The sequence below is a fragment of the Dasypus novemcinctus genome, chromosome 3 (genome assembly GCF_030445035.2).
Source record: "Dasypus novemcinctus isolate mDasNov1 chromosome 3, mDasNov1.1.hap2, whole genome shotgun sequence".
Taxonomy (NCBI): domain Eukaryota; kingdom Metazoa; phylum Chordata; class Mammalia; order Cingulata; family Dasypodidae; genus Dasypus; species Dasypus novemcinctus.
Genome location: NC_080675.1, coordinates 121,977,412 through 122,003,134, shown reverse-complemented (window position 1 = coordinate 122,003,134; position 25,723 = coordinate 121,977,412). Strand labels below are relative to the sequence as shown.

General features: G+C 36.7%; 1 protein-coding gene across 1 annotated transcript in view; it reads left to right on the top strand.

The window, feature by feature from the left end:
• The window catches only part of ATP8B4 (ATPase phospholipid transporting 8B4 (putative)), a 292,064-nt gene that overhangs the window by 209,246 nt on the left and 57,095 nt on the right, over positions 1 to 25,723 (top strand). Inside the window, exons 15-17 of the mRNA XM_058294177.2 lie at positions 6,158 to 6,323; positions 9,891 to 10,079; positions 17,952 to 18,067. Coding sequence (XP_058150160.1) covers positions 6,158 to 6,323; positions 9,891 to 10,079; positions 17,952 to 18,067 — 471 coding nt within the window. The remainder of the gene's footprint in view (positions 1 to 6,157; positions 6,324 to 9,890; positions 10,080 to 17,951; positions 18,068 to 25,723) is intronic.

The following is a 25,723-nucleotide window of genomic DNA, read 5'->3' as shown; positions in this document are numbered from 1 at the left end:
CAGCACTCCCTCAGTTGTCATTTTTAACTGAAACCACTATGAAAATATCCAAACATATTTATGTACCCTGTATACATGTCCTGGAGAACTCCCTCCCAACCATGTGTCCACTATCAATAACACCCCACACCATTGTTCCTCCCCTGCCATAGTTGAACCATTCTGTGGTCCAAAACTTCTTTGAAAATGAAGCCTAATATATTGCCAGGTTCTGTTAATAGCAAAATGGAATATAGTGATGAGTTTAAAGGTTAGATATAGAATACATACTAATTTAGAAAAATTAAATAAAGTAAAAATAAATTGGAGTATCAAAAAACAAAAAAAATGAAAAAGCTTTGTTTTTTATGTTTTGCCTTTCATCACTGCCATAGGTGTTGCCCTGTAGGTACAGTGGCAAGGCAATTTCTTCCATTTATTCCTCAGTGTCTATATTCTTTCTTTTCTTTTTTTTCTACTTATTAAGTTTGTCTTCACAAAAGTTTTAGATCACAGTAATTCACATATGCAATATATGGCACTCCCACATATCCAACATCAAACCCTTTGTCCCTTCCCCAGCAATGATATTTTTACATGTTAATATTATATTTGCTGCAGCTGATGTACAGATATTGAAACATACTCCCTAGAAGCTTACCCTGTGTCAGATGCCTCCCCCTTAAGCATCTTAAACAGACAACTTTCCTTATTATATTTTCTAAAGAGTTTTCTCTATATTATAATTTCAACCACTTACCTGACAATCTCCTATGTTCAAATGTTCCCCCACCCTCCCCCCAATTTCTTGGACCATCTGACCCTTCTTCCTATCCCTAGCCCCCCTCAAGCCCACAAAGCCCCACCCAAAATATCCCTATGCCCCATTTATCCCTTCCCTGTACAAATACTTACCTCCCACTTATCATAGATTTCACCCATGTAGGTGTCAGCTTGCAACTTTCCTCTACCCCCCAACTTCCTTTAAGCCTATCATCCAGTCTCTAGCTCTCTGAGACAGCTTGGTTTACTTATTTCATATCAGAGAGGTCATGTACTATTTGTCCTTCAATGCCTGGGTTGCTTCACTCAACATAAGGTCCTCAAGATTCATTCATGTTATCATGTGTTTGTACTATATTCGTTCTTGTAGCTGAGTAGTATTCCTTTGTATGTATATACCACATTTTATTTATCCATTCATCTGTTGATGGGCATTTGGGTTGATTCCAACTTTTGGTAATAGTGAATAATGCTACTATGAACGTTGGTGTGCATATATCAATTTTTGTTCTTGTTTTCAGTTCTACTGGGTATATACCCAGCAATGGAATTGCTGGGTCATATGGCATATCTATAGCTAGTTTTTTTGAGAAACCACCAAACTGTCCTCCAGAATGGCTGGATCCTTCTGCAATTCCCACTAGCAGTGGACGAGTGTTCCCATTCCTCCAAACCTCTCTAGCACTTGTAGTCTTCTGATTTTTTGATAGTTGCCAGTCTTATGAGAGTAAGATGGTATCTCGTTGTTGTTTTGATTTGCATTTCCCTAATAGCTAGTGATTTGCATCATTTTTTTCATGTGGTTTTTAGCCATTTGTATATCTTCTTTGGAGAAGTGTCTGTTCAAATATTTTTCCCTTTTTTAAATGGGTTGTTTGACTTTTTATTTTCAAGATATAGGAGTTCTTTATATATGCAGGATTTCTTCTTTTGTCAATGTAGGCTGCTTGTGTGTTTCTAGGAATTTGTCCATTTTCTTTAAATTGCCCTTCTTGTTGACAGGTAATTTTTCAAAGTATCCTCTTATGATAGTCTTTATTTCTGTGGGGTCAGTGGTGACATCTCCTTTCTCATTTCTTATTTTGTGTATTTACATCTTCTCTCTTTTTTCTTTGTTAGTCTAGCTAAGGGTTTGTCAATTTTATTGATCTTCTCAAAGAACCAGCTCTTGTTTTTGTTTTTTTTTTTTTTCAAGTGCTTTCTTATTTTCTATTTCATTTAGTTCTGCTCTGATCTTTGTTCTTTCTTTCTTTCTTTCTTTCTTTCTTCTTCCTTTGGGTTTACTTTGTTGTTTTTTTATTAATTCCTCCAAGTGTGCAGTTAGGTCTTCAATTTTAGCACTTTCTTCTTTTTTGATGTATGAATTCATGACTATAAATTTCCCTCTCAGTACTACTTTTGCTGCATCCCATAAGTTTTGATATGTTGTGTTATCATTTTCATTAGTTTCAAGGTAGTTATTAATTTCTTTTGAGATTTCCTCCTTGACTCACTGTTTTTCTAAGAGTGTGTTGTTTAACTTCCATATCGTGTTGCTAAATCTGGGTCTCTGACCCTTGCAGATTTCCATCTTCATTCCACTGTGGTCAGAGAAGTTATTTTGTATGCTTTCAATTTTTTGGAATTCATTGAGACTTTTTCTGTGGCCTATCATGTGATCTATCACGGAAAATGACCAAAGTGCACTTGAGAAGAATGTATATCCTGCTGTATTTGTATATAATGTTCTGTATATGTCTATTAGGTCCAGATCCTCCAATACATTGTTCAAAGTCTTTGTTTCTTCACTGATTCTCTTTTGAGATGTTCTGTCCAAAGTTGATAATGGTGTATTAAAGTCCCCCATATAATTGTAGAGGCATCTATTCCTTCACTTAGTTTTTCCAGTGTTTGCCTCATGTATTTGGAGGCACCCTTGTTAGGAGCATAAATGTTTATGATTATTCTTTCTTCTTGAAAGATTATCCCTTTCACTAATATGTAGTGTCCATCTTTGTTTCTCACCACTGTTTTGCAGTGAAAGTCTATTTTGTCTGATTTTAATATGCTACTCCTGCCCTTTTTTGGTTATTGTTTGCCTGTAAGATTGTTTTACAGCCATTTACTTTCAACCTCCTTGAATCCCTGGGTTTAAGATGTGTTTCTTATAGACAGCATATAGATGGGTCATATTTCCTTATGAGTCTTTTGACAGGTGAGTTTAATCTATTGACATTCCATGTTATTACTTTCAAGGAATTACTTATATTAGCCATATTTTCTTTGGATGTGTTTGTCATATTTTGTTTGATTTTTTTCCCCTCTTTTTGTCTTTTTAGTTGCTCTAACACTTTCCTCCAGCTCTGTCTCTCTTGTTTTTTTCTTTCTTCATGCAGAACTCCCTTTAATATTCTTGAAGGGCAGGATTCTTATTGGCACACTCTTTTAGTTTCTGTTTATCTGTGAATATTTTGAACTCTCCATCATTTTTGAATGCTGACTTTGCTGGATAGAGTCTTCATGGTTGGAAATTTTTTTCTTTTAGTATCTTGACTATGTCATGCCACTCTCTTCTTGTCTCCATGGTTTCAAATGAGAAATCAGCACTTAATCTTATGAAGCCTCCTTTGTATGTGATGGTTCTCTTTTCTCTTGCTGATTTTAGTATTTTTTCTTTGTCTCAAGCATTGGATAATTTGACAAGAATATGTCTTGGGGTAGGTCTGTTTGGATTTATGCAGTTTGGGGTGCATTGTGCTTCCTGGACATGTACATCTATCTGTCTCAATAGGTTTGGGAAGTTTTCAGCCATTATTTCCTCCAACACCCTTCCTGTCCCCTTTCTCTCCTCTTCTCCTTCTGGGATGCCTATAATGCATATGTTTGCATGTTTTGCGTGGTGATTCAGGTTCCTAAGTCCTTGCTGGATTTTTTTCTATCTTTTTATCAATCAGTTCTACTATCTGTTTGATTTCAGATGTACTGTCTTCCACATCACTAATTCTGTCCTTTGCCTCTTCCAGTCTGCTGTTATTTGCTGAGCATGTATTTTTAATTTCTTGAATTGTGCTGTTCATCACCATCATATCTGTTATTTTTTGTGTATGATTGCAATTTCTTCTGTATTCTCTCCAAGCATTTTCTTCATATTCTTAATCTCTTCCTTCACTTCATCAAATTGGTCCCTAATATATGTTTTGAGAGCTTTAATTACTTGTTTGATCTTCTGCTCCTCTTCATAGTTTTTAGTTTGTTCATTGGATTGGGGCATGTTTTCCTTATTATTAGGTTGGTTTGTAGTTTTTTGTTGCTGTCTGGTCACCATTTTATGTTGATGGGTTTAATTATTTGCTTAGCTTCTTTGTCTAGTTTGGGGTTTAATTAGTTGTTTTTGTGTGTATGTTAAATCTTCTTTTTGTCACTTTGTTCTTCTTATTCTATTTCCTTGTTGTTGGCTAAGTTCACTTTAGCAAGCACTACTTCTGTCACAGTTTCTCCAAATCGATGTCCATATACCTCCTTCCTTGCAAGCCCCTGAATTAGCCTTCTCTGGCAAGATTCCAACCCTACTTGGCCACTTCTTTGCAGGAGAGATTGTGAGGGGCACTCACTCAGATGCCATCTTGCCCAGCCTCCCCAATTAATTCTTATTTGACTTAATTTCATCCTCTAGTTTCAAAGACTCATAAGTACTGTCTGTTCAGAACCTCTGTTGACCTTATACCTGTATGAAAATTTTACTGGATATAAGCTCTTTGAGTCACAATTTCTTCTCTGGTGAGTTTTTAGGTACAGTTTTAGAAAAGTCTATGGTTATTGTGGATTTAGTCTTTATTAGTGTGTGATCTTTTGCCTTGTTGACAAAATTATTTTTTATCTTTGATGTTTAACAACTTTACTAGAAAATAACTCAATGTGTGACATTCCACATTGATTTTCCCAGACTATGCTCTTAAATATGTAGATTTGATGTTTCTTTTATTTCAAAAAAGTTTTTTTTAACATCTTTAAAAATTTGCCCTTTTCCTTTATTTTGGTTTTCTTTTACTAGAATTCTTTGTTGGAGTATCATTTTCCCATTGTTTAGAGCTATTGTTTAGTAGAGCACCAATGCCATTTTAATATATAAACATTTTCTCTAGTCCTTAAAAAGTGTTTTTCTTTCTGCTTCATTTTGATCACATTTTTCATTTCTCTCCTCTTCATTACTGGGAGTTAGGAGAGTGAGACTTATAGGGAGTTATGATTGCAAAGTATTTAAAGCATGGATTTTGGCTTGAGTCTAAGGTTTGAGTCGGGCTCTACCACGTCCTAGCTAGGTGACCTTGGGCAAGGCTGGGTTTCTCAACTGAAAAATTGAGATAATAATAATATTTACTACACAGGGTTGTTAAGAGATGATTATGTGCAATAATTTATATAAAGCTGTTAGAGTACCTAGCCCATTGTAAAGACAGTAGTTTTTATTCTCTGTATATATTCAGAATTTTTGATTTTAGAATAAATTTGGTCTCAAGGACCAAGAGAGCTCAGCTCCAATTTATTGCTGTTATAAACAAGCTCTATGACTTAGAATGGGTAATTTAAATTCAGAGCATTGTTTCTTTTCTAAAAAGTAGTTTTAATAGCATCTATCCTTTAAACTTTAGGATCAGTTGCAAAATTCAATGGAATCTTTAAGAATAAAAACTCCAGCAATAATCCTGGAAAAGTCTCTGCAGTCAATAAGCTCTTATCTTAAATGTGCAGAATACGTGCAGAGTATGTTTAAGCAGAGTACGTTTAAGCTCTTATCTTAAATGTGCAGGGCTCTCTCCTGAAACAGGTACAGGTTCACAACCCCTTACCCAAAACCATCAGAGCCAGAGGTGTTTAGGAATTCTGATTTTTTTTCTGATTTTCATGTGGTGTTAATATGGTATATCTGCAATCATATTATGCAATATCTCCTGTGAAATTGGAGAAAGCACCCTATAATCAAACACATTAATATTTTTGCATAGAAACATATTAACTCACACTAAAAAGGTTGAAAAGTAGTCTGTAATTAGACTAAGACCATTCTGCTGCCCAAACAAATTCAAGTCTGGTCAGATTTTGCCACGGAATAGGCTTTAAAAAACACTCTCAGTTTTCAGTGTTGGTATTTTAGAGTTGCACTAATTGAGGATCTGTACAGTCATTGGAGACTTTTCTTCCCCCTGTGCCTTTGGAAGACTCACTAATTTGGTGCATTGCTCTGAAATGAGAAAATTATATCTATAATAATGATGAAACAGAAAGCCATTTTAGTGCCAGTTGTTTCAGATGCAAAAACCATACAAGCATTAAAGCTAGAGGAAGTGTTCTTGAATTCTTAAAGATTATTATTGTAATGAAGTCTGTTGTTCTTTGATGTTGTTGTGTTCCTCTACAGAAAGAACAGCCTGTGGATTTCTCAATCAAACCCCAAGCAGATAGCAGATTTCAGTTCTTTGATCACAGCCTGATTGAATCCATTAAACTGGGGGATCCTAAAGTGCATGAATTCCTTAGGTTACTTGCTCTCTGCCACACTGTAATGTCAGAGGAAAACAGTGAAGGTAAGGGGCGGGGAGGGGGGTGTTTGCTTTGGTGAGCCTTGTATTTCTTTATTTCTTTATTTTTGCTTTTTAAATCAGAACTGATATTTTTATTTTAAAATGTTGGGGTTTGGAGAATTTTCTAGTTAAAGATGGAACACTGTGTAATGGGTTTACCTGTCAGTAGCTTTTTTGTGTGTTTTTTATATCCTGGATATTTTTTTAAAATGTGGGAGACTAAAAGAAAAGAAATAGAATCAATGAAATGTGAGGACCCAAATATGCCGATGAGATATTTCTAACAATTGAGCATCACATTTGACTATGAACTTTCTGGTACCCAGGACAAATGGGAATAGAGTTGAGCCACAAGGCTCTCGTTATTAGATGCACATCAAATAAAAGCAGATAACTATCAAGCATGTGCTTAGAATGAATTTTCCCCATGATGGACATAAATTTACCCAGAAGCTAGAATATTCTTATTTAGTCCTCATGATGAGCCATTCTCCACATTTGTTAGATGGTTGTTTGGAATTCAGGGTTCCAAATAGAATAGAACAAAACCAGCTGAACGACTTTAATATTGAAGCTGTGAAGCAGGTCAATAATATTATGGGAAATCAACTTCTAGCTCCAAGTGAGCCCAGTCTATTCCATTGTCCAATTTTTTTTCTTTCTGCTACCAACTTTGAGTTGCAAGTACTACCCGAATGAAATATTTTATATCAGCAAACATACATTATATATACATATACATTTTTACATACAAATTATATATTATATATATGAAGAATTATTTTTCTTGGACTACATTCAAGCCATGGTTTTGTCATATATGATTCTGGATTAACTTATTCCTCAGAATTTAATCACAGTGAGGATTTGCTTGATTATGACTTAAACAGATCTTTATAATAATAATGCCAATATTGATTCATTATATTTTCACCTGGGGATTTCTTTTATCTCTTCCTTTACTTCATTTCTAAAACTTTGATTTTTATAGCAGTGTGTTTTTATTCTAATGTTGTGATATTCTCTTAGATTTCTTGAGGACATTAATTATACTTGATTTGAAGTTTTCTTTTATTTCCTTTATAGTGTTTCATTTTTTCAAGTGTTCTTCTCTTTGCTGAGTTTTGTGCGTATCTTTCATGTTGTTGTCAAGTGTTTGATGATTGGAGTTGACCGTTCTTAATTGTGTTTGAGGATGTCTGATGCTTTCTTGGTGAATGCAGTCTCTGATTAAAGTGGCTTGTCTCCCAAGATTGTAGGATAGAGGCAGAACATGTAGGTCCTTTTCTGGGTGAAGGAGTTCCTGCCTCCATTTTAGAGAGTTGTACTTCTAGATTCTAGCCTAGAAGAAAATGTCTATTATGTTAGATGCATGTTAGATCAATATTAGGTATTTTAACTCAATTTTCTGCATTTTAACCATTCTTTCATTTTTTTCCATTTCTCTGTCTCTCAGGGATGTATTCTGGAAATTCCTCCAATTTTTTCTAGTCCACTAATTCTTTCTCCAGTAGTATCTAATCTTCAGTTTTGAATTTCAGTTATTATATTTTTAATATCTACAAGGTCTCTGGATCTTTTAAAAATATGATTATTCTTTAATTTTGTTATTTTTCATTTCAATTTTATTTCTTGGAATCCATTAAATAAATTTTTATGTGCTGTTTCTGGATAATTCCATTATCTGAAGAGTTTGCAATCTTATTCTTCTTTCTGTTTTTTGTTGGCCCTTACTGAGCCCTCTTCATTGCAATTTTAATAACATAATAATTTTTTATGGTGAACTGACCATTTTCATTTGGAATATTTTTATAGAATATTCTTTGGCCTTGGGATGAAGGCTCCTTCTTTCAAAAATGATTTTCATTTGCTTCAGGCAGTGTTCTAAATGCAGGAAGATTTTAAGCTAAATTTCAGCTTGATTAATTTTGAGGTCACCCAAATATTGTGAATTCAGGATGCAAATATGCATGAGTCAGTCCTTGTTCATTAATTCTCAGCAGGGATTTTTTCCCCTTTCAGTTATAAGCAGGGCCCCTAGATAGGCAGTTTTTCTTACAGGCCTTCTTAAAGGGGAAGCTGGTTTCTACTTCACCCTTACATAGAAAACATTAGCCTTTTGGGGAGCCCAGTTTTAAGTGGTGGTTTCTTATTAGATTTCTTACCTTGGGAAACCCCTGGGTGATATCTTCTCTAACCCAAGATCTGAGAGATTAGAAAGGTAGTAAGAAAATTCTCTTTGTTCAGTAAATACCACCAGGCAAAACTGGTTTCAGCACATCTCTTATCCTCTCTAAGTCCTATTGTATTTATTTTTTTTGTCTTTTCACTTTTTTATTTTTTAAAAGAGACTTAAACTACATAAATGTGCCAGAGAATATATGGAGGATTCCCATATGCCCCACTCCCCACACCTCCCACATTTTTCCACATTAGCAACATCTTTCACTGGTGTGGTACATTCATTGCAATTGATGAACACATTTTGGAGCATTGGCACTAAGCATAGATAATAGCTTACGTTGTAGTTTACACTCTCTCCCACTCAATTCTGTAGATTATGGAAAGATATGTAATGGCCTGTATCTGTCATTGTAATGTCATTCTGGATGATTCCCAAGTCTCAAAAATGCCTCTGTGTTACACCTGCTTTTTCCCTCTCCCTACCCTCAGAACCTCCAGTGGCCACTGCCTCCACATCAATATTTATTCCATTGCTAGAATCACAATAAGTCAATAGTAGAATACTAGTTAATCTACCTTAGTTCATAATTCATTCCCCATTCCTGAGGATTCTGGGATGGTGATACCCACTCTACCTCTAAATGAGAGGGACTTCGATTCCATATGGCTGACAGATAGGACTTTCTTGTTTGCAGTTGTAGATAGGCTTGGTTCCTTGGTATGTTGGTTATCCATCATCTCCTCTTCTAATACAGGAAGATTTTAAACTAAATTAACACACCCAATATCAAGTGTGTTACCTGATTTGATTCCTTCCATTTCAAGAGATTTCTTGTATGCACACTTATAAAAATGGTTGTTGGTGGCAGAGAGAAGTGGAATTAGGAATATCTATTCCATCCCTTTAGGTTGTGTGATCTTGAAAAAAATCACATAAACGCTCTCATTTATAGGTTCCACCAATATAAAATGAAAATAATAATTTTAATAATCTCTACCTCAAAGACTTGCTGTGAAGATTATATGAGTTAATATGTATTAAAATATTATAGTTTTGTGGTTTTCATGGTGTATCTTTAGTCACTGAAAATACACAGATATAGTGTCTGACCTAAGAAATTTTTAGTATAGTGGAGAGGCAGACTCAGGAATGGATACTTTCATATAAGATGATAAGAGCTACAATGGTGATATGCATGGAGTCTTATGAAATCTCAAAGAACAGGCACCTAGTTCAGCTTGTTGGTGAATAGGAAAGGTCTGAGGATAGGAAAGGTTTCTAAAGCTGACACTTGTGTTGAGTTTTGAACAACAGGTTGGAGATAGCATTCTATGGATGTTAGTTATTATTCTCAGTATTAATATACTTGTTTCTTTTCCTTTTAGGACAACTGGTTTACCAAGTTCAATCACCTGATGAAGGGGCTCTAGTGACTGCTGCAAGAAATTTGGGGTTCATTTTTAAGTCTCGGACCCCAGAGACTATAACAATAGAAGAATTGGGAACACTTGTTACGTATCAATTGCTTGCCTTTTTGGATTTCAACAATATCAGGAAAAGGATGTCTGTCATAGGTATGGCTGGTAGTTGAGATTTCTTATCTTTTGATAGTACTATGGTGTTATTGATACTTTTTACTTTTGGCCATGAGCTGAGATTTGGGATGTTTTTTACAACTTTCTGAAATCTGGTAATCCTCAAATTACCCTAAACCCCACCATGGTAATAGTTATAACTAGTAGTTAACAAGTGTTTATTATGTTCACAGCCAAGTTCTAAGTCCTAAGTGCTCTGCCCCATTTCACAGACAATGAAATAGACACTGGGAAGTTGAGAAACTTGAACAAAGTCAGATACCTTGAAACTGAATAGCTGGGATTCAAACCTAGGGAGTCTGCCTGCAGAGCCTACTCAACTACTACACTAGAACTGACTCAAGGCTGAGTTTCTGAGTTACTTGGTGCATGACTAGTTGTTGCTGATATTGTTGTCATTCTTGCTATTATCGTCATCAGCATTTTCATTATCATCATTTTCTCTGTTCATCTCCATTGCTGAAGATAGCCACCTAGTTTTTATTTAGTGCTATAACAAATCCATGCTTTCCTAACTCACCTGGTCCCTCAGTGCTACTTCGATGTCCCTCTCATCCTTATTCAACTGCCTTTCCCATTTCCCACAATGAATGCTATAAACTTTGACCCTTTATCAATCCCTCAACCTAGTCATGATCTTCACACTTGTAAGATTAACTCATTTCCTATCGCTATAATAAAAGAGGCCCTCAGAAATATACACCATATTTATTCTAGACTTTTTATGTAAATAGAATGATACCATATTTGCCTTTTTTTTTAACTGGCTTATTTCACTTAACATAGCGATTTCAATATTCATCCATATTGTAGCATGTATTAATGCTTCATTCCTTTTGATGGCTGAATAATATTCCATTGTATGTATACATGTATGTATGTATGTATGTGGTATATGTATATACCACATTCTGTTTATCCATTCATCTATTGTTGGGCACTTAAGTTGTTTCCACCATTTGGCTTCAGTGAAAAATGCTGCTATGCACATTGGTGTACTAGTTTTTGTTTGAATTCCTTCAATTCTTTGGTTATATACCTAGGAGTGGAATTGACAGATTATATGGTAATTCTATATTTAACTTTTGAGAAACTGCCAAATTGTCTTCCACAGTGGCTGTACCATTTTACATTCTGTAAGCAATGCATGAGGGTTCCAATTTCCCCATATTTTCCAACAATTGCTATTTTCTCTTTTTTTAAATGATCACCATTCTAGTGAGTGTGAAATTATATCTCATGATTTTGATTTGTACTTCCCTAGTGATTAATGAAGTTAAGAATCTTTTTATGGCCATTTATAAATCATCTTTGAAGAATAACTATTCAAATCCTTAGCCCAATTTTAATTGGGCTGTTTGTACTGTTGTTAAATTGTAGTTCTCTATATATTTAGAATCTTAAACCCTTATCAGGTATATGATTTGTAATTATTTTCACCCATTCTATAAGTTATCTTCTTAGTCTATTGATAAAGTCCTTTGATGCACAAAAGTTTTAAATTTTGACTAAGTACAATCTCTACTTCTTCTTTTGTTGCTCCTGCTTTTGGTGTCTTATCTAAGAATCCATTGCCAAAATCCTGAAGATTTTCCCTGTCATTTCTACTAAGAGTTTTATTGTTTTACCTCTAACATTTAGATTTTTGATCCACTTTTGAGTTAAATTTTTATGTGGTCAGAGGTAGGGGTCCACCTTCATTCTTTTGCTTATGGATATCCAGTTTCTCCCTCCCTCCCTCCCTCCCTCCCTCCCTCCCTCCCTCCCTCCCTTCCTTCCTTCCTTCCTTCCTTCCTTCCTTCCTTCCATCATTTATTAGGTTAATAAGGTTACCTCCTGTTGCAGTTTGGTATTATTGATGAATTCCAGAAAGAAATTTTGGATTATGGTTGTAAACTGATCTTTTCCTCTGGGCATATTAAATTACATTGGATTCATAGGTTTACTTCATTTAGTAATTGTGTAAACCTCTTGTGCCAGTAGGGTGTTGAGTCCTCACCCAAATCACAGATAAAAGGCATGGCAAAGGACAGAGTTAAGGGCTTTTAATGTTGGAGTTTGATACTGAAGTTGGAGCCCAAGGGAGAGAGACAGAGTCATTTGCCTGATAGTCTACAGCTGACCTTGTGGAGAAAACAGATGAGCTTAGCCCAGAGGAACCCAGGAAGCCTGAACACTTGCAGATGTTGGCAGCCATCTTGCTCCAACACATGAAAGTAGACTTTGGTGAGGGAAGTAACTTATGCTTTATGGCCTGGTATCTGTAAGTTCCTACCCCAAATAAATGCCCTTTATAAAAACCAACCAATTTCTGGTATTTTGCATCAGCACTGCTTTGGCTGACTAATACACCTCCCATTTCTTTTATGTATGAATTTTTATCATGAATATTGTCAAATATTTTTCTGCATCTTTTCGGATGTTCATATGGTTGTTTTCATTTAATTTATTAGTGTGGAATATGCATTTATATGTTTCTGCATTATTAAGTCAGTTTTACAATCCTTTCACGCAAAAAAAAGAAAAGAATGAGGAGGGCTTTAAAACAGTTTGAGGACCATTGCCATAGGCTAATAGGTCCTCAAAAATTATTTATTATTTTTCCCAGAGGTATTTTAAACATTTCTCAAATCTGTCTGCTCTGCCAGTATCTTCATTCGGACCTCAACATTTCCTGCTTTGTCCACAGAGTCCTCAATAACCACCCTATTTTTAAACCTTTTTTTCTCAGAGGCATCAGAGTAATATAATCTTTCTAAAAATAGCCTAATAAACTCATTTTTACCACAAAAGTCTTCTGTCTTCTTTTCTTAATTCCCACTACCATTGCCTTAGTTAAGGGTCTTGTCACTGTTTGCTCCTATTATTGCAATAGCTTCAAAACTGTTCTCCATTAACATACACTTCTATGTTGACTCCAGGGATTCTTTCTAAAACCCAAGCATGATTTTATCATCATCTACTTGAAAATCCTTGTGAGTTCCCTGAAATGAAAGGATAAAGTCCTCAGCATGGCATTCAAGATTATTTGCAATGACCTTAACCTACTTTTCTTCCTCTTTTCAAACTTTGTGCTCTAGCCTCAGTAGATTCTTCACCATCCCAGGATGTGTTATGCATTGTTATACCAATGTACCCTTGCATCAGCTGATTCCTCTTCTAAGACTTCTTTTCCCTACTTCTCTTCTTGGCAAACTCCTACTCATCCTATAATGTTAATGGGCAACTGGTTCTCTCGGTTCCTATACTCCAAACAGCCACATCATCCTGTGTTGCCAAGAGCACCTTGTTCATTACACCAGTGTAATACCAGTCCCACACTACTCATAACTATCCCAGTTGAAAGAGTGTGGTGTTACCTGAAGGCAAGTGCTATGCCTTGTCTTCTTAGACTGACTGGAGCCAAGGACAGAGTAATGTTTTCTATAAATATTTTTAAAATAAAATTAAACCCTACTCTTTGAACCTTATGAATGTCCTGATCATCATAGTAAGTTAGTTTCTACAATGCAAAAATCTGTGTGTGTGTGCAATGATAGAGTTTTGGATCTTTAATGACTGGAAACTACCTTTGAGAGATTACTCTTAGCAGGTAAAACCCAAACAAAATCTGAGGATGTTTATTTTTTTTTTTGACAACAGGCACCAATGTTGCTGATGAACATACTTGCTCCTGCTGTTGGCCTAATTTTGTATTCACAGGAGCTATCTATTTACAGCTCCAGGGGAAGTGTTTTTGATGCTGGTTTGGCCCAGAACTTACTTCTCTTTGCTCTGGGGGTATTGACACTAACCTAAAATTGCTACATAGGGAGATTTCTGGCTTTTCCCCAGACTTGGCCACCATTAGAAACTGTGGAGAAATCGCAGTCTAACCACAAACATCAGAAGTTTGCCTTAATGGATCCCATATGAAGAAAGGTAACACTCTACCACAGAGGGCATGGAGGCTTGCGTGCTTTATTCTGATTCTGTTTGGTTTTTAATCAGGAGGAATTTGAATGAAATGACTGCAAGTCTCTGTTGTTTGATAACAAGGAACGAAGCAATTCTAGTCTCATGATTGCCTAATGGCTTGGTTTGTGGGGACACCACCCTGATGAGAAGGCTCAGACTTTTGTTCCTTCTTCCATTCCTTCCAAATTAAATAAATTTCATTAATTTAATCAGTGATGTATAGTTTCAATACCAGTAGTACTTTCATTTTCAGACTATACAGCAGTCTTCAACAGTCACAACAGAGACCCATCAGCAATTTGATCTTAGGGGCAGAAAGAGGCTATTGCGAGGTTCTAAGTAGCAGTGTGAAGATGACTCTGGCTGGAATATAGAGAAGAATTTGGAGGGAATCAGGACTGGAATAAGTAAAACTAGTTTAGTTAATGCAATGATCTAGGCAAGAGAGAAGTGCATGGCTTCGATTGGCTGTGTGGGTAGAGAGGAGAAGGAACTGTGAGTAATACTCAGATTTCTAATTTTGGAGACTGAGTGGATGCAAAACTGGCTACTGAAAATGTAAACGCAGAGAGGTAGCTAGTCAGTAGAGAAAAACAATGAATTCAGTTTGAGTTTGATGCACCTGGGCACATCTAAGGGAAATTGTTGAGTTGATAATTGGATATAAAGGTCAGAAAGGAGTGCTGGAGCTGAATTTGTGCAGGAAATGATCATTTAAGAGTAGTCTGCTTGTGGATGGTTCCGAAGCTACAGAAATGAATGTGATTATCCAGGGAGAGTATGAACGATGGGAAGAAGTTTACCTTGGGTAAATCCCTGAATAACTCCAACATTTAACAGAAGAGTCTACAACTGAAAAACTATGACCTTTGTCCATATTCTGGATCTTGTGTTATCTTGACCTTTGGAAGATCACCTTCTTATTTCTGACTTAAAACTGTTATGCTGGTTAGTGTATTTTAAAAAGGCTAACTTCTGAAATGGCTGAGGTTTTGTTACTTTGAGGCTTCCTAAAGAAATTACCAGAAGCCTTGGATGAGAGAAGACAAAACTTGCTGAGCTGCTAAAGAAAATGTTTAGTGAATAAACTTAAGCAGGATGTCTTGAAATTGGATTTACAAAAACTCAAATTAAAAGAGGCTAATGCTGGTTTAAGAGAGGATATGAAGGATGGAAAATCATTATTGAATCAGAAAAATTGTAGAGCTGAAAAGGACCTTGGAATTTATCTTGTTTAAACATCTCTTTTTCACATGTAGACATAGAGATGGTGGGTGACTTAACAGGATTCACAATTGGCTTACGACTTCCACCACTGGCTCTGAATGTGTGGCCCAGGGACCCCTGGGGTACCTTGACAACTTTTTAGGAGATCCACAGGGACACGACTATTTTCATAATCGTACCAAGATGCTATTTGTAATTTCATTCTCCTTCTCCATGAGTGTACTGAGAAGTTTTACAGAAGCCGTGTGATTGCAGTATCACAATAAACTAAATGCAGAAGCAGATATGAGTATATACCTGTCTTCTATTAAGCCAGACATTAAAGAGATTTGTCACAGGAAAAAAAAAAAACCACAATCATAGAAAGCCTCCAGAAATCAATGAACCCAGGACAGAGAAAAGCCACAGATGGAGCAGCCCAAAGCAGAACTAGCAATGAGGCCCAGAGGAGAGGGGAGAGAAGTGCAGACATGGCCATGTGCTGCCTGCCCACAGCTGAGCTCAGTGAGAAAGTGATTCTGGAGGAGAAAGCAGAGAACTGCAGAGCAGAAGTCCAGGATTGCCAGTAGCCAAACTTCAATGAGGTCTGGGGAGGTAAAGCAGCTTTCCCAAAGTCACCCACTAGTTGAGTGACAGAAGCAGAACCCTATAGGAGAGGAAGTGTGAGAGTGTTCTTACTGCAGAGAGGTCTTCAGGCTCTCTGGAAGTGAAACGTTTCAGGAGAAGCAAATACCATTTCCTCTCCAGCTGGCTTATCATCCTGGCTACAGCAATGAGGGACTTATTTCTGTATTTTACAACAGACATAAATTCTGCATTTCCAAAAAAACTAAAATCTGGAATATGTCCAATTAAAATAAATTAATTTTAATGAGAGAAAAAATAGATTTGTCATCATGTAAAACAATGCCACTTTCTTCACTGAAATATTTTTAGGAAAATATAGCTATTTTGATAAAAATATGTTATTTATGTTGTAATGGGTTTATTGTTGTTATAATTATTATTATATTATAATAATATAATTTTATTATGATTATTTATAATAATATTATTATTATGGAGGTATTATAATTAATATTGAATTATAATTAATTCTATAATATTATAGAAGTATTATGCTTAATTATAACACTATTGATATAATGAAATTTGTTTTAATTTCCATAATGGTAAATATTGATAGAGGTAATCTACATGAAAAGGATCTTTGAAGTCCTCACTGACTTTTAAGAGTGCAAAGGGGCCCTGAGACCAAAACATTTGAGAACCAATGACCTAACCTTGATTATAAAGAATAGTCATAACAGAGGTCTTACTGGCAAGTATAGGATATACATGCTTTGTCATTATAGTTCTGGTGATAGAAGGAAGAAAATGTGGGGAAATTATTACTTGGATTGTTCTAGAAGGAAAAGTAGGGAAGGCCTTTCCTAGGATTAAGTCTTTTCTCCGTTTCAGCAAATAAAGGGTTGCCCATATGTTTCCCCCCTCCCCCATTTACCCCGATGTGGACAATTAGAGCCAGAGTAGAAGAAAACTTGTATGAGTTCTGACAACTAGGAAGACAGAAGACAAGCCCTAGACAAGTCCTAATACTCAAAAGGTTCCAGGGTGTACTGATTTTATTCAAGCCAGGAGGAAACTAGATTAAGTGCTGGCTATGATTAGTTAAATGTTAGTGGGGAAAGTAACTGGTACTTTGGTATTCATACTCCTTTAAATCAAGTACTTACTTGTATATCCCATTAAATTAATAGTAGTAAATATTTACATCCGTCTGTTTTGGGCATTCTATTTTTAGAGAAAAGGCATAATTGTGAGAGCCAAAGTGTTCAAACCATGAAGTTGTGACTCAGACAGTTGTCTTAAATTGTAGGCAATTCCTACAGTGTCGTTCATTCATTCATTCAATAAATAGTTATTAAGTGCCTACTGTGTGCCAAGCTATAAACCCAAGCCTACAATACAAGGCCATGTATCTTGTAGTTTCACAGAAAGATCCATCTGACAGCACTACGCTGTCAGATTTCGGAAGTGAGGAGAATCAGAGCTATAGTTCTCAAACCTAAGGAACAGATTAAAAGCAATTTGTAGACCTCACCTCAGTCCCCTAATCCTGACTTTCAGTGGGAAGAAGGTGGAAATTTTATTTTTAGAAGTCCTCTGTGTAAGGCTTCCTTGCAGCCAGGATTGTGACTCAAGAATGAACGAGACCACTAAGAATGAATGTTTTTTTCCAAGATGCAAAGGGAGTAAAGAAATACATCAGTGAGTGCTGAGGACTAACACACAAACCATGGCTTTGGATGGCTAGGATTCTATAAAGAGGTGATGTGACATAATACTACTCAGTACCAATAGCTTGACCCTTCAGAAACAGTAGGCAAGGAAAATAAGAGGTTTGTAAGCATTGGAAGGAAAATGTTCATTTCTGAGTTTAGGAAATCAAAGGAATCTAGTAGATGAAATAATTGTAAGTTAGTAACACAGGAATAAAACCAAGGGACTTAGGTAGAGACCTTTTCACCAAAGGAACTGAATGTTTTACTACTGGCTGAGACATTATGCCCCTTTACAAATTGCCCAGCTGGAGCCCTGTGAGAATCTAGTTTTGATGGATTTCATTGATGATATTATAGTTTTCCAAAACTTTTTTCTTTTCAGTTCGAAACCCAGAAGGGCAGATAAAGCTTTATTCCAAAGGAGCAGATACTATTTTATTTGAAAAACTTCATCCTTCCAACCAAGACCTTCTGTCTTTGACTTCAGACCATCTCAGTGTAAGTGCCTCCATCTTAAGGTTAGCACGATGACTCTTTTTCCATTTCTAATGTGTAAGTCTTGTTTACAAAATATCAGTGAAATGATCTGACATATGAGTAGAAAGCATCTAGAGAGTGGTCCTATAAGAAACTGTACCACCAAAGAGCTGGAAACTGGCACGTGGTCCTGTCCCTACCCTGCTGGGAGTCTAGTTGATCTTCCCACAGGTGGATTAACGCACAGCAGCCGAGAAATAGCCCCTGATTGTGGGCTCCAGCCAGAGGAAGTCTCCGGAACACCCAGGGAAACTTGGTGCTTGGGGCTGCACCTCTGATGGGCCCTTTTGGAGACTGGACTGGTTCTGGGAAGATGAGCAGAAAGACCTTCTGCCCCTTGGGTTCGGATATGTCTAGCAACAGCTGAATCTCTATGGCTAGTTTAGGATTCTGATTAGGAGATTAGGGAAAAATGATCTCCAGAGCCAACTTTCTCCTCTAAGGTCCTTTTATTCAGGCCATAAATCATGATAAACTCCTTGTGTCTTGGGTAGCAGATTGAAGCTACCAAGCTCATAGGGTCTGAGATCATGTGTAACTTCTTTCCAAATGGTTTCTGAAAGGAGCAGGGGATGATCTTTGGCACACTTTTTGTAAAAGCATAAGTTTATCAATTTATATGAACATTACCTGATTTAAATCTGTGATTCAAACATCTAATGTTTGTTTGAGGTTTCTGTTTAACCCGATATGATCTTTAAGAGCAAATGGTCAAAATTAACATTTCCTTATTGGTTTCTTTAAAAGCTATTGAGGATTTATGTTCTTTATCAGGTCCTGTATTTAATACAAAACATTCTCTAAATCTTTAAAAAACAAGCAAATAAAATATATTTAAAAAAAAAAGTCTGTCAGACTTTAAGTTTAAATGATGGTTCAGTAATATTGGTTACAAACATAGCTATTGTTTTTGTTTTTCCACTAGAGCATTCTTTATTTTCTTTTAATCTCTTCCAGAAGGCCTGCATGGTGTTTTTAAAATTTCGTTTTCTTTTCTTCTTCTTCTATTTTTTTTAATGAAACCAACTTTGGAATCATAAGTAATGGATTTTTGCCATTTCTCAAACACTGAGGCCCTATTATAGTCTCCTTCCACATTAAGCTATAGAATAGCTGTGATCTTTTTTACATTTCTATACAAAAGAAAAAATTTTTCCAGGGAATATCAATTTGTCTTTCCCTTTGCTTCATTCACTTCTATTCATTTTGGTCTCTATATTCTGAGATTTTAAATTTGCATTTAATTATTGATTTTGAATTATTAAATGATAGGAAAAGACCTTGCTTAAATGCTCATTTGGGATTAAACTTGTGTTCATGAGATAATTAAATAATTTAAATCATCTGTCCCCTTTACTTATGTCCTTTTAGAGTTAATTTATTATTGTGTAGTACAGAGAGGAAGGCACTGCTAATGCCCAGTGGGGCTGTGAATTAAAGGCAAAGAAGTGTTTGTATGAATTAAGAGGACAAAAGATCATTACAAGACAGTAACTGGATTGCAATAGTCAAAGTGCTACTGCCTAAGGGATAATTTGGATATTTTTTTCATGGTCCCTCTGGGTTAATCTGTATCTTTTCAATATGTACTGACTTTCCATTTACCTAATTAGGGTGTGCCAGATTGATTTGTACCAGATCACAGACCTGTATCTTTTCTATAAACTGAATGCAACACAGGAGATATGTTCCATGGCAATGCCTAATGGAGAAGAAATGGCTATAAAAATGTTTGCAGTGTAGAGGTACATGAAATGATGATCAGAGGCACAGGCAAAGTGGGAGGTTGGTAGCATTTTCTCAAAGTGATATCACATGTTTATAGCTATTGTGGCTGTGTGAGAGAATTAGTAACCACAGTCTCCTATTTTTTTTAGAAGTACAACCGTGCTAGATATGTCTTTTACAGACTGTCAGTTTAATAGATACTAAAAGAGAAGTATGGTTCACCAATCAATTTGACCAATTATTAAATACTAACTCCATAGAACCTGCTTCCTTTTTTGTTTGTTTTTTGCTTTCAGCACTTTTTTATTTTTTTACACTTTTTAAATCAAAGTTAATAGATCACAAAGAACATTACATTAAAAAACATAAGAGGTTCCCATATAACCCACTCCCAACCCCCCTCACCCACATCATTTTTGTAAATTGTATTTTTTTGAAGGAACATACATCTCAAAAAATGTTACATTTTAAAACATAAGAGGTTCTTATATACCCCCCACCTCCCCACCCCACTCCTCCCACACCAACAACCTCCCCCATCATTTTGGTACACTTATCGCCCTCTGTGAACACATTTTGGAGCACTGCTGCACCACATGGATAATAGTTTACCCTGTAGTTCACACTTTCCCCCAGTACATTCAGTGGGTTATGGCAGGATATATAAAGTCCAGCATCTGAACCTGCAATATCATTTAGGGCAACTCAGTCCCAAAAATGCCCCCACATCACATCTCTTCTTCTCTCTCTCTGCCCTCAGCAACCGCTGTGGTCACTTTCTCCACCTCAATGCTACAATTTCTTCTATTACTAGTCACAATAGTTTCATAGTAGAATATCAGTAAATCCTCTCTAATCCATATTTTATTCCTCCATTCTGTGGACCCTGGGATGGTGATGTCCACTCCACCTCTAGATCAAGAGGGGGCTAAGATTCCACATAGATGATGGATGCAATTCTTCTGCTAGCAGTTGTGGGTACTCTTGATTTCCTGGTGTGGTGGTTGACCATCTTCACCTCCCTGTTAGCTGACCTGGGTAAGACCAATGAAGTGGAGAGTAGGAGTTGCAACTCTGCTGAGACTCAGGGCCCAGTTGGCACATGGGCAGTCCAGAGATTTAAGTTCCCTGAGTATACATCATCCCTAGTGCCAACCTCAGTTTCAGTAAAAGTGAGAGAAGAGGCATGTATAGAAAGGTCACATTTGAGTCCAACTCCATCACACTCAGGAGCACAAATTCCAAAGTAGGGCTCTCTGACATGGCACAGAGCTCCAAATCCATCTGCCATGAACATATACCCTGTGGACCTCCATAGTTGTATCTATTTTGGCTTTTTCTGGGGTCCTGCTGAGGCATGTGTAAGCGTGACCCCTCTGATGATCTCCCGAGTCTTTTTTAAAGACTCTTAGCCATGTAAACTCATTTGTCTTTGCCATTTTCCCCTTTTATTCAAGGTCAAAAAGCCATTTTTAACACATGATCCTACATGTAGGCTGAGATATTTGCTGGTCTGAGTTGACCCTTTCATTCAAGGTCTCTTTCCATAGAGCAACATACTTTCTAAAAAGTAATTTTTAAAACATAACTTGCCTTGATGATTGTTTTTTATTTCAACTTATTATTAAAGTAAAACTTTCATATAAAAATTTTATAAAAGAGTTTAGAACAAAAATTAAATGTCAACCTCCATTTTTCATCCCACTTTCCAAAAACAACCACTTTAATTAGCTTCTCTTCCTTTCTCTCCCTTTTTGTTCTAAGGGTTATTATTATTAATATAATCTTAAGTTATGTGCTTAAACTTTAATTAGCTGAATATTTAACATTTATTTATTCATTCATTATTTACTTTCATGTTTTCATTATGGAAAATTTCAAGCATATATAGAAGAAGACAGTACATACCATACAGCTTCAATAACTGTCAACATTTTGCCAATTGTGCTTTTCTCTAACCCCATCTAGATTTTTTTTACTTAATTATTTTAAAGCAAACTCCAGACATCATTTCATTTCACTTGTAAATATATCTGTGCTTTATCAAATTGAGATAATATTTGTTGATTCCCCACTGTGAAAGAGATGGAATTATCAGTTAAATATGCTCCCAATTTTCTAACCCCTACATTTCACACTTTCAATCCTTATATTATTTTTACTTTGCCAAGGTTACATTCTATTCTGTAGAATTTACATTCTATTTACATTATATTCTGTAGTTAAAACTAAGTCTTAAGTACTTTGTTTTTAGGTTGAAAATGTGTATATCCAATAAAAGTAACATTTACAGAATTGAGATTGTGTCAATGTTATTCACTGAAGAACAATCATATAAGTGAGTCCACAGGAGAGGAAATATAATTCTCTACCATCTCTAGGAAATCATCCTATACCTCACAGGGGAGGAAATGTAATACCTTACTATCTCAAGGAAATCATCGTATACATCACAGCTGATGGATTCTCTTCTACTTTATTTTTAGCTTCTTTGTTTCCTCTAAGTGATAGTTACTCCGGCTGGGTTTATCTCATGCTATGTGCTGTCTACGGCCTTCCAGAGAGGATCTTTGGTCGTACTTTCTGAATCCTTGCAAATCCTGAAATGTTTTTGTTTGACTTTCACAATTGCTTAATGGGTTGACTGAGTATAGAATTTAAGGGATAAATAATTGTAGTGGGTTGTAACTTTTCTCCTAAAAAGATATGCCCAAGTCCTAACTCCTGCTATCTGTGACTGCAATCTTAATTGGGAATAGGGTCTTTATAGATGTAATTAAGTTAAGGAACTTGAAATGAGACCATCCTGGATTTAGGTTGGGCCCTAACTCCAATGACTGGTGTCCTTAAAGGAGAAAGGTGGTTATTCATCCTCCAAAAGGGGTATGGATGCAAAGTACCAGAAATCTTTTGGCTTTTATAAAGGATATTTATTTGGGATAAAAGCTTACAGTACAGTCCCAAGGTCCATGGAAAGTCCAACTGAAGGTACCATAAGAGGTACTTTCTCACCGGTCAGCTGCCCCATGTTGAAGCAAGATGGCAGGCGATCTCGGCTGGGTTTCAGCCTTCCCCTCTGGGCTTCCTCTTCCTCTTGAGGTTCCATGGGCCTGGCTTCTTCCTGATTTCAGCTGCAGGCTGGCATAGGGTTTGCCTCTCAAGGCTTCCTATATCAGTTTTAGCTCTCATCCCAAGGTCAGCTGTAAGATATCAGTTAAATGGTCCATCTCTCTCTAAGGCTTTAGCTGTTTGAGCCTTCTCCTTCTGTCACATGACAGTATCAAAATGACAAAGTTCTCTCCTCTGTGTCTTTTTAGTAAGTGTCTGTTTATATCGGACCCAGCAAGAGGGCAGGAACTCAACCTGAGTCACGCCCTCTGATGTAGTCAAATCAAAAAGCTCTAATATATTTTTAAAATATAATATACTTTTTAATAAAGATACTTAGATTACATGAATGTCACATAAAAAATATGTGGGATTCCTATGTGCCCTACTCCCTAACACTCCCACATTTTCCCACATTAACAACATCCTTCGTTAGTGTGATGCAGTTTTTACAATTGATGAACACATTATGGAGCATTGCCACTAAGTGTGGATTACAGTTTATATTATAGTTTACACTGTCTCCTGCACAATTTTGTAAGTTATGACAAGGTATATAATGGCCTGTATCTGTCATTACAATGTCATTCAGGACAATTCCCAGGTTCTGGAAATGCCCCCATATTACCCCTATTTTTCCTTCTCCCACCCCTAAGAACTTCCAGTGGCCACTGCCTCCTCATCTGTGACAACAGTCCTTCTGTTGCTAGAATCACAATAAGCCTATAGTAGAATAACAATAAACATACCCTAGTCCATCATTCATTCCCCAATCCTGAAGATTCTGGGATGGTGATTCCCACCCCACCTCTAACTGAGAGGGGGCTTAGATCCCATTGGGCAGATAGATGGGGCTATCTTGCCTGCAGTTGCAGACTCTCTCTGTTCCTGGGGATGGGCATTGTTCATCATCATCTCTTTGTTAGTTGTCCTGGGTGGGTCCAATGACCTGGAGGGTAAGTGCTGTTGAGATTCAGGGCCCAACTGGCACATGGAAAGCCCATAGATTTAAGTCTCTTGGACATATACCTATCAACTCTAGTACTAACTATAGGTTCAAATAGAAGGGGCAGAAGAGCCATGTGTAGAGAAAACACAACTGAGTCCAGCTCTGTCACACTTGGGAGCATAAATTCTGAAGTAGAGCCCACTGTCAGGACACCAAACTCCTGAGCTGTCTGTCCTGCCTAAAGTGTCTGGATGTCTCCAGAGCCCTCAGGAGCCCTGTTATTTGAGGCAAAATTTACTTTGGCCATCAATGAGATCCTGCTGAGACATTCATAAGTGTAATCTCTGGAATGACCTCCCGACTCACTTTGAAGTATCTTAGCCATATAAACTCATTTGTCTTTACCCTTTCCCCTTTGTGGTCAAGGTCTTTTTCCAATTGCACTGTTAGTGGGTGCTTGGTAATAATCCCTCAGTACCAGGGAGATTTATCCCTGGGAGTCATGTCCCATGCTGGGGGGAAGGTAACTTTTAAAAAGTTTTATTGAAGTATAAATTATACACAGAAAACCACACAAATCTTAAGTGTGTATTTGGTGAATTTTTACAAAGTGAACAGACCCATGTAAACCAGCTCTTTGAAGGAGCAGAACATTCCAGAAGTCCAGAACCCCCATTGTGCCCCTTTCCTGTCACTACTCTTTCCTGTGAGGATAATCTTTATCCTGATTTCTAATACCACAAATTAATTTGCTATTTGGGTCATTATGTAACTTTAAAATTTTTAAACAAATGGTAATCATAGGGTGCTGGAGCCAGCTCATACCAGCTCACAAGAGGCAGTTTTTAAATATTAAGGAATTTTGTGAATAATTTCTTAGACCGTTGATAACTTGAAATTGGTCATTGTGGGAATATTTACATAATAGAAATTGGCAAATGCTACAAATCAAGCCCCCTCTTTTCCCAGGGGGCAGTTTACCAGCCTGCCACTTAATGGAATTGTAATATAAGGACAGAAAGTATCAACATTGGTGAGGGTGTGGCAAAATCAGAACTCTCATAGACTCCTGAAGGTGAAATGTAAATTAATACAACCACTTTGGAAAACTGTTTAGAATCTAAATCAGGAGAAAGATGTTTTCATTTTGTCCTACTTTTGTGTAATCCCTGACAACCCATTTTGCTCCTAAGAGAGTCTTTCCTCATCTCCTTTAACTCACCTCATCTACATTCCACCACAGTTGTCAGATGAAATAACAAACATAAAAGTGTTTTGAGATATAATGTAAAGATATACAAATAAAGAATTTTTTTTTAAGATTTCTTTCTTTCTCCTTCCCTCTCATTGTTTGCACTCATTGTCTGCTCTCTGTCTGTTCATTGTGTGCTCTCTGTATTTACTCGTCTTCTTTTAGGAGGCACCCAGAACTAACCTGGGACCTCCCCTGTGGGAGGGAGGTGTCCAATCACTAGAGCCATGCCACTCCCTGCTTGTTGTGCCTCTTCATTGTATCATCTTGTTGCATCATCTCGCTGTGCCAGCCTGTCATGTCAACTTGCTGTCTTGCTTGTCTTCTTTAGGAGGTACTGGGCACTGAACCTGGGACCACATGGGAGGAGACACCCAACTTCTTGAGCCATATCTGCTTCCCCAAGAATGCTAATGTTGTTAAATAATTTTTTTAAAAGAAAGCCATAGCACTAACATGACAGTTTTCATTGTGGCCAGATTCCAGAAAAATATTCCTTTGACTTTTGATCTAGGAATGTCACAGTGAAGTTGAGCTTATTTTTTTTAAAAATTTGTGCTCTATGTGTGGTGGAGGATTC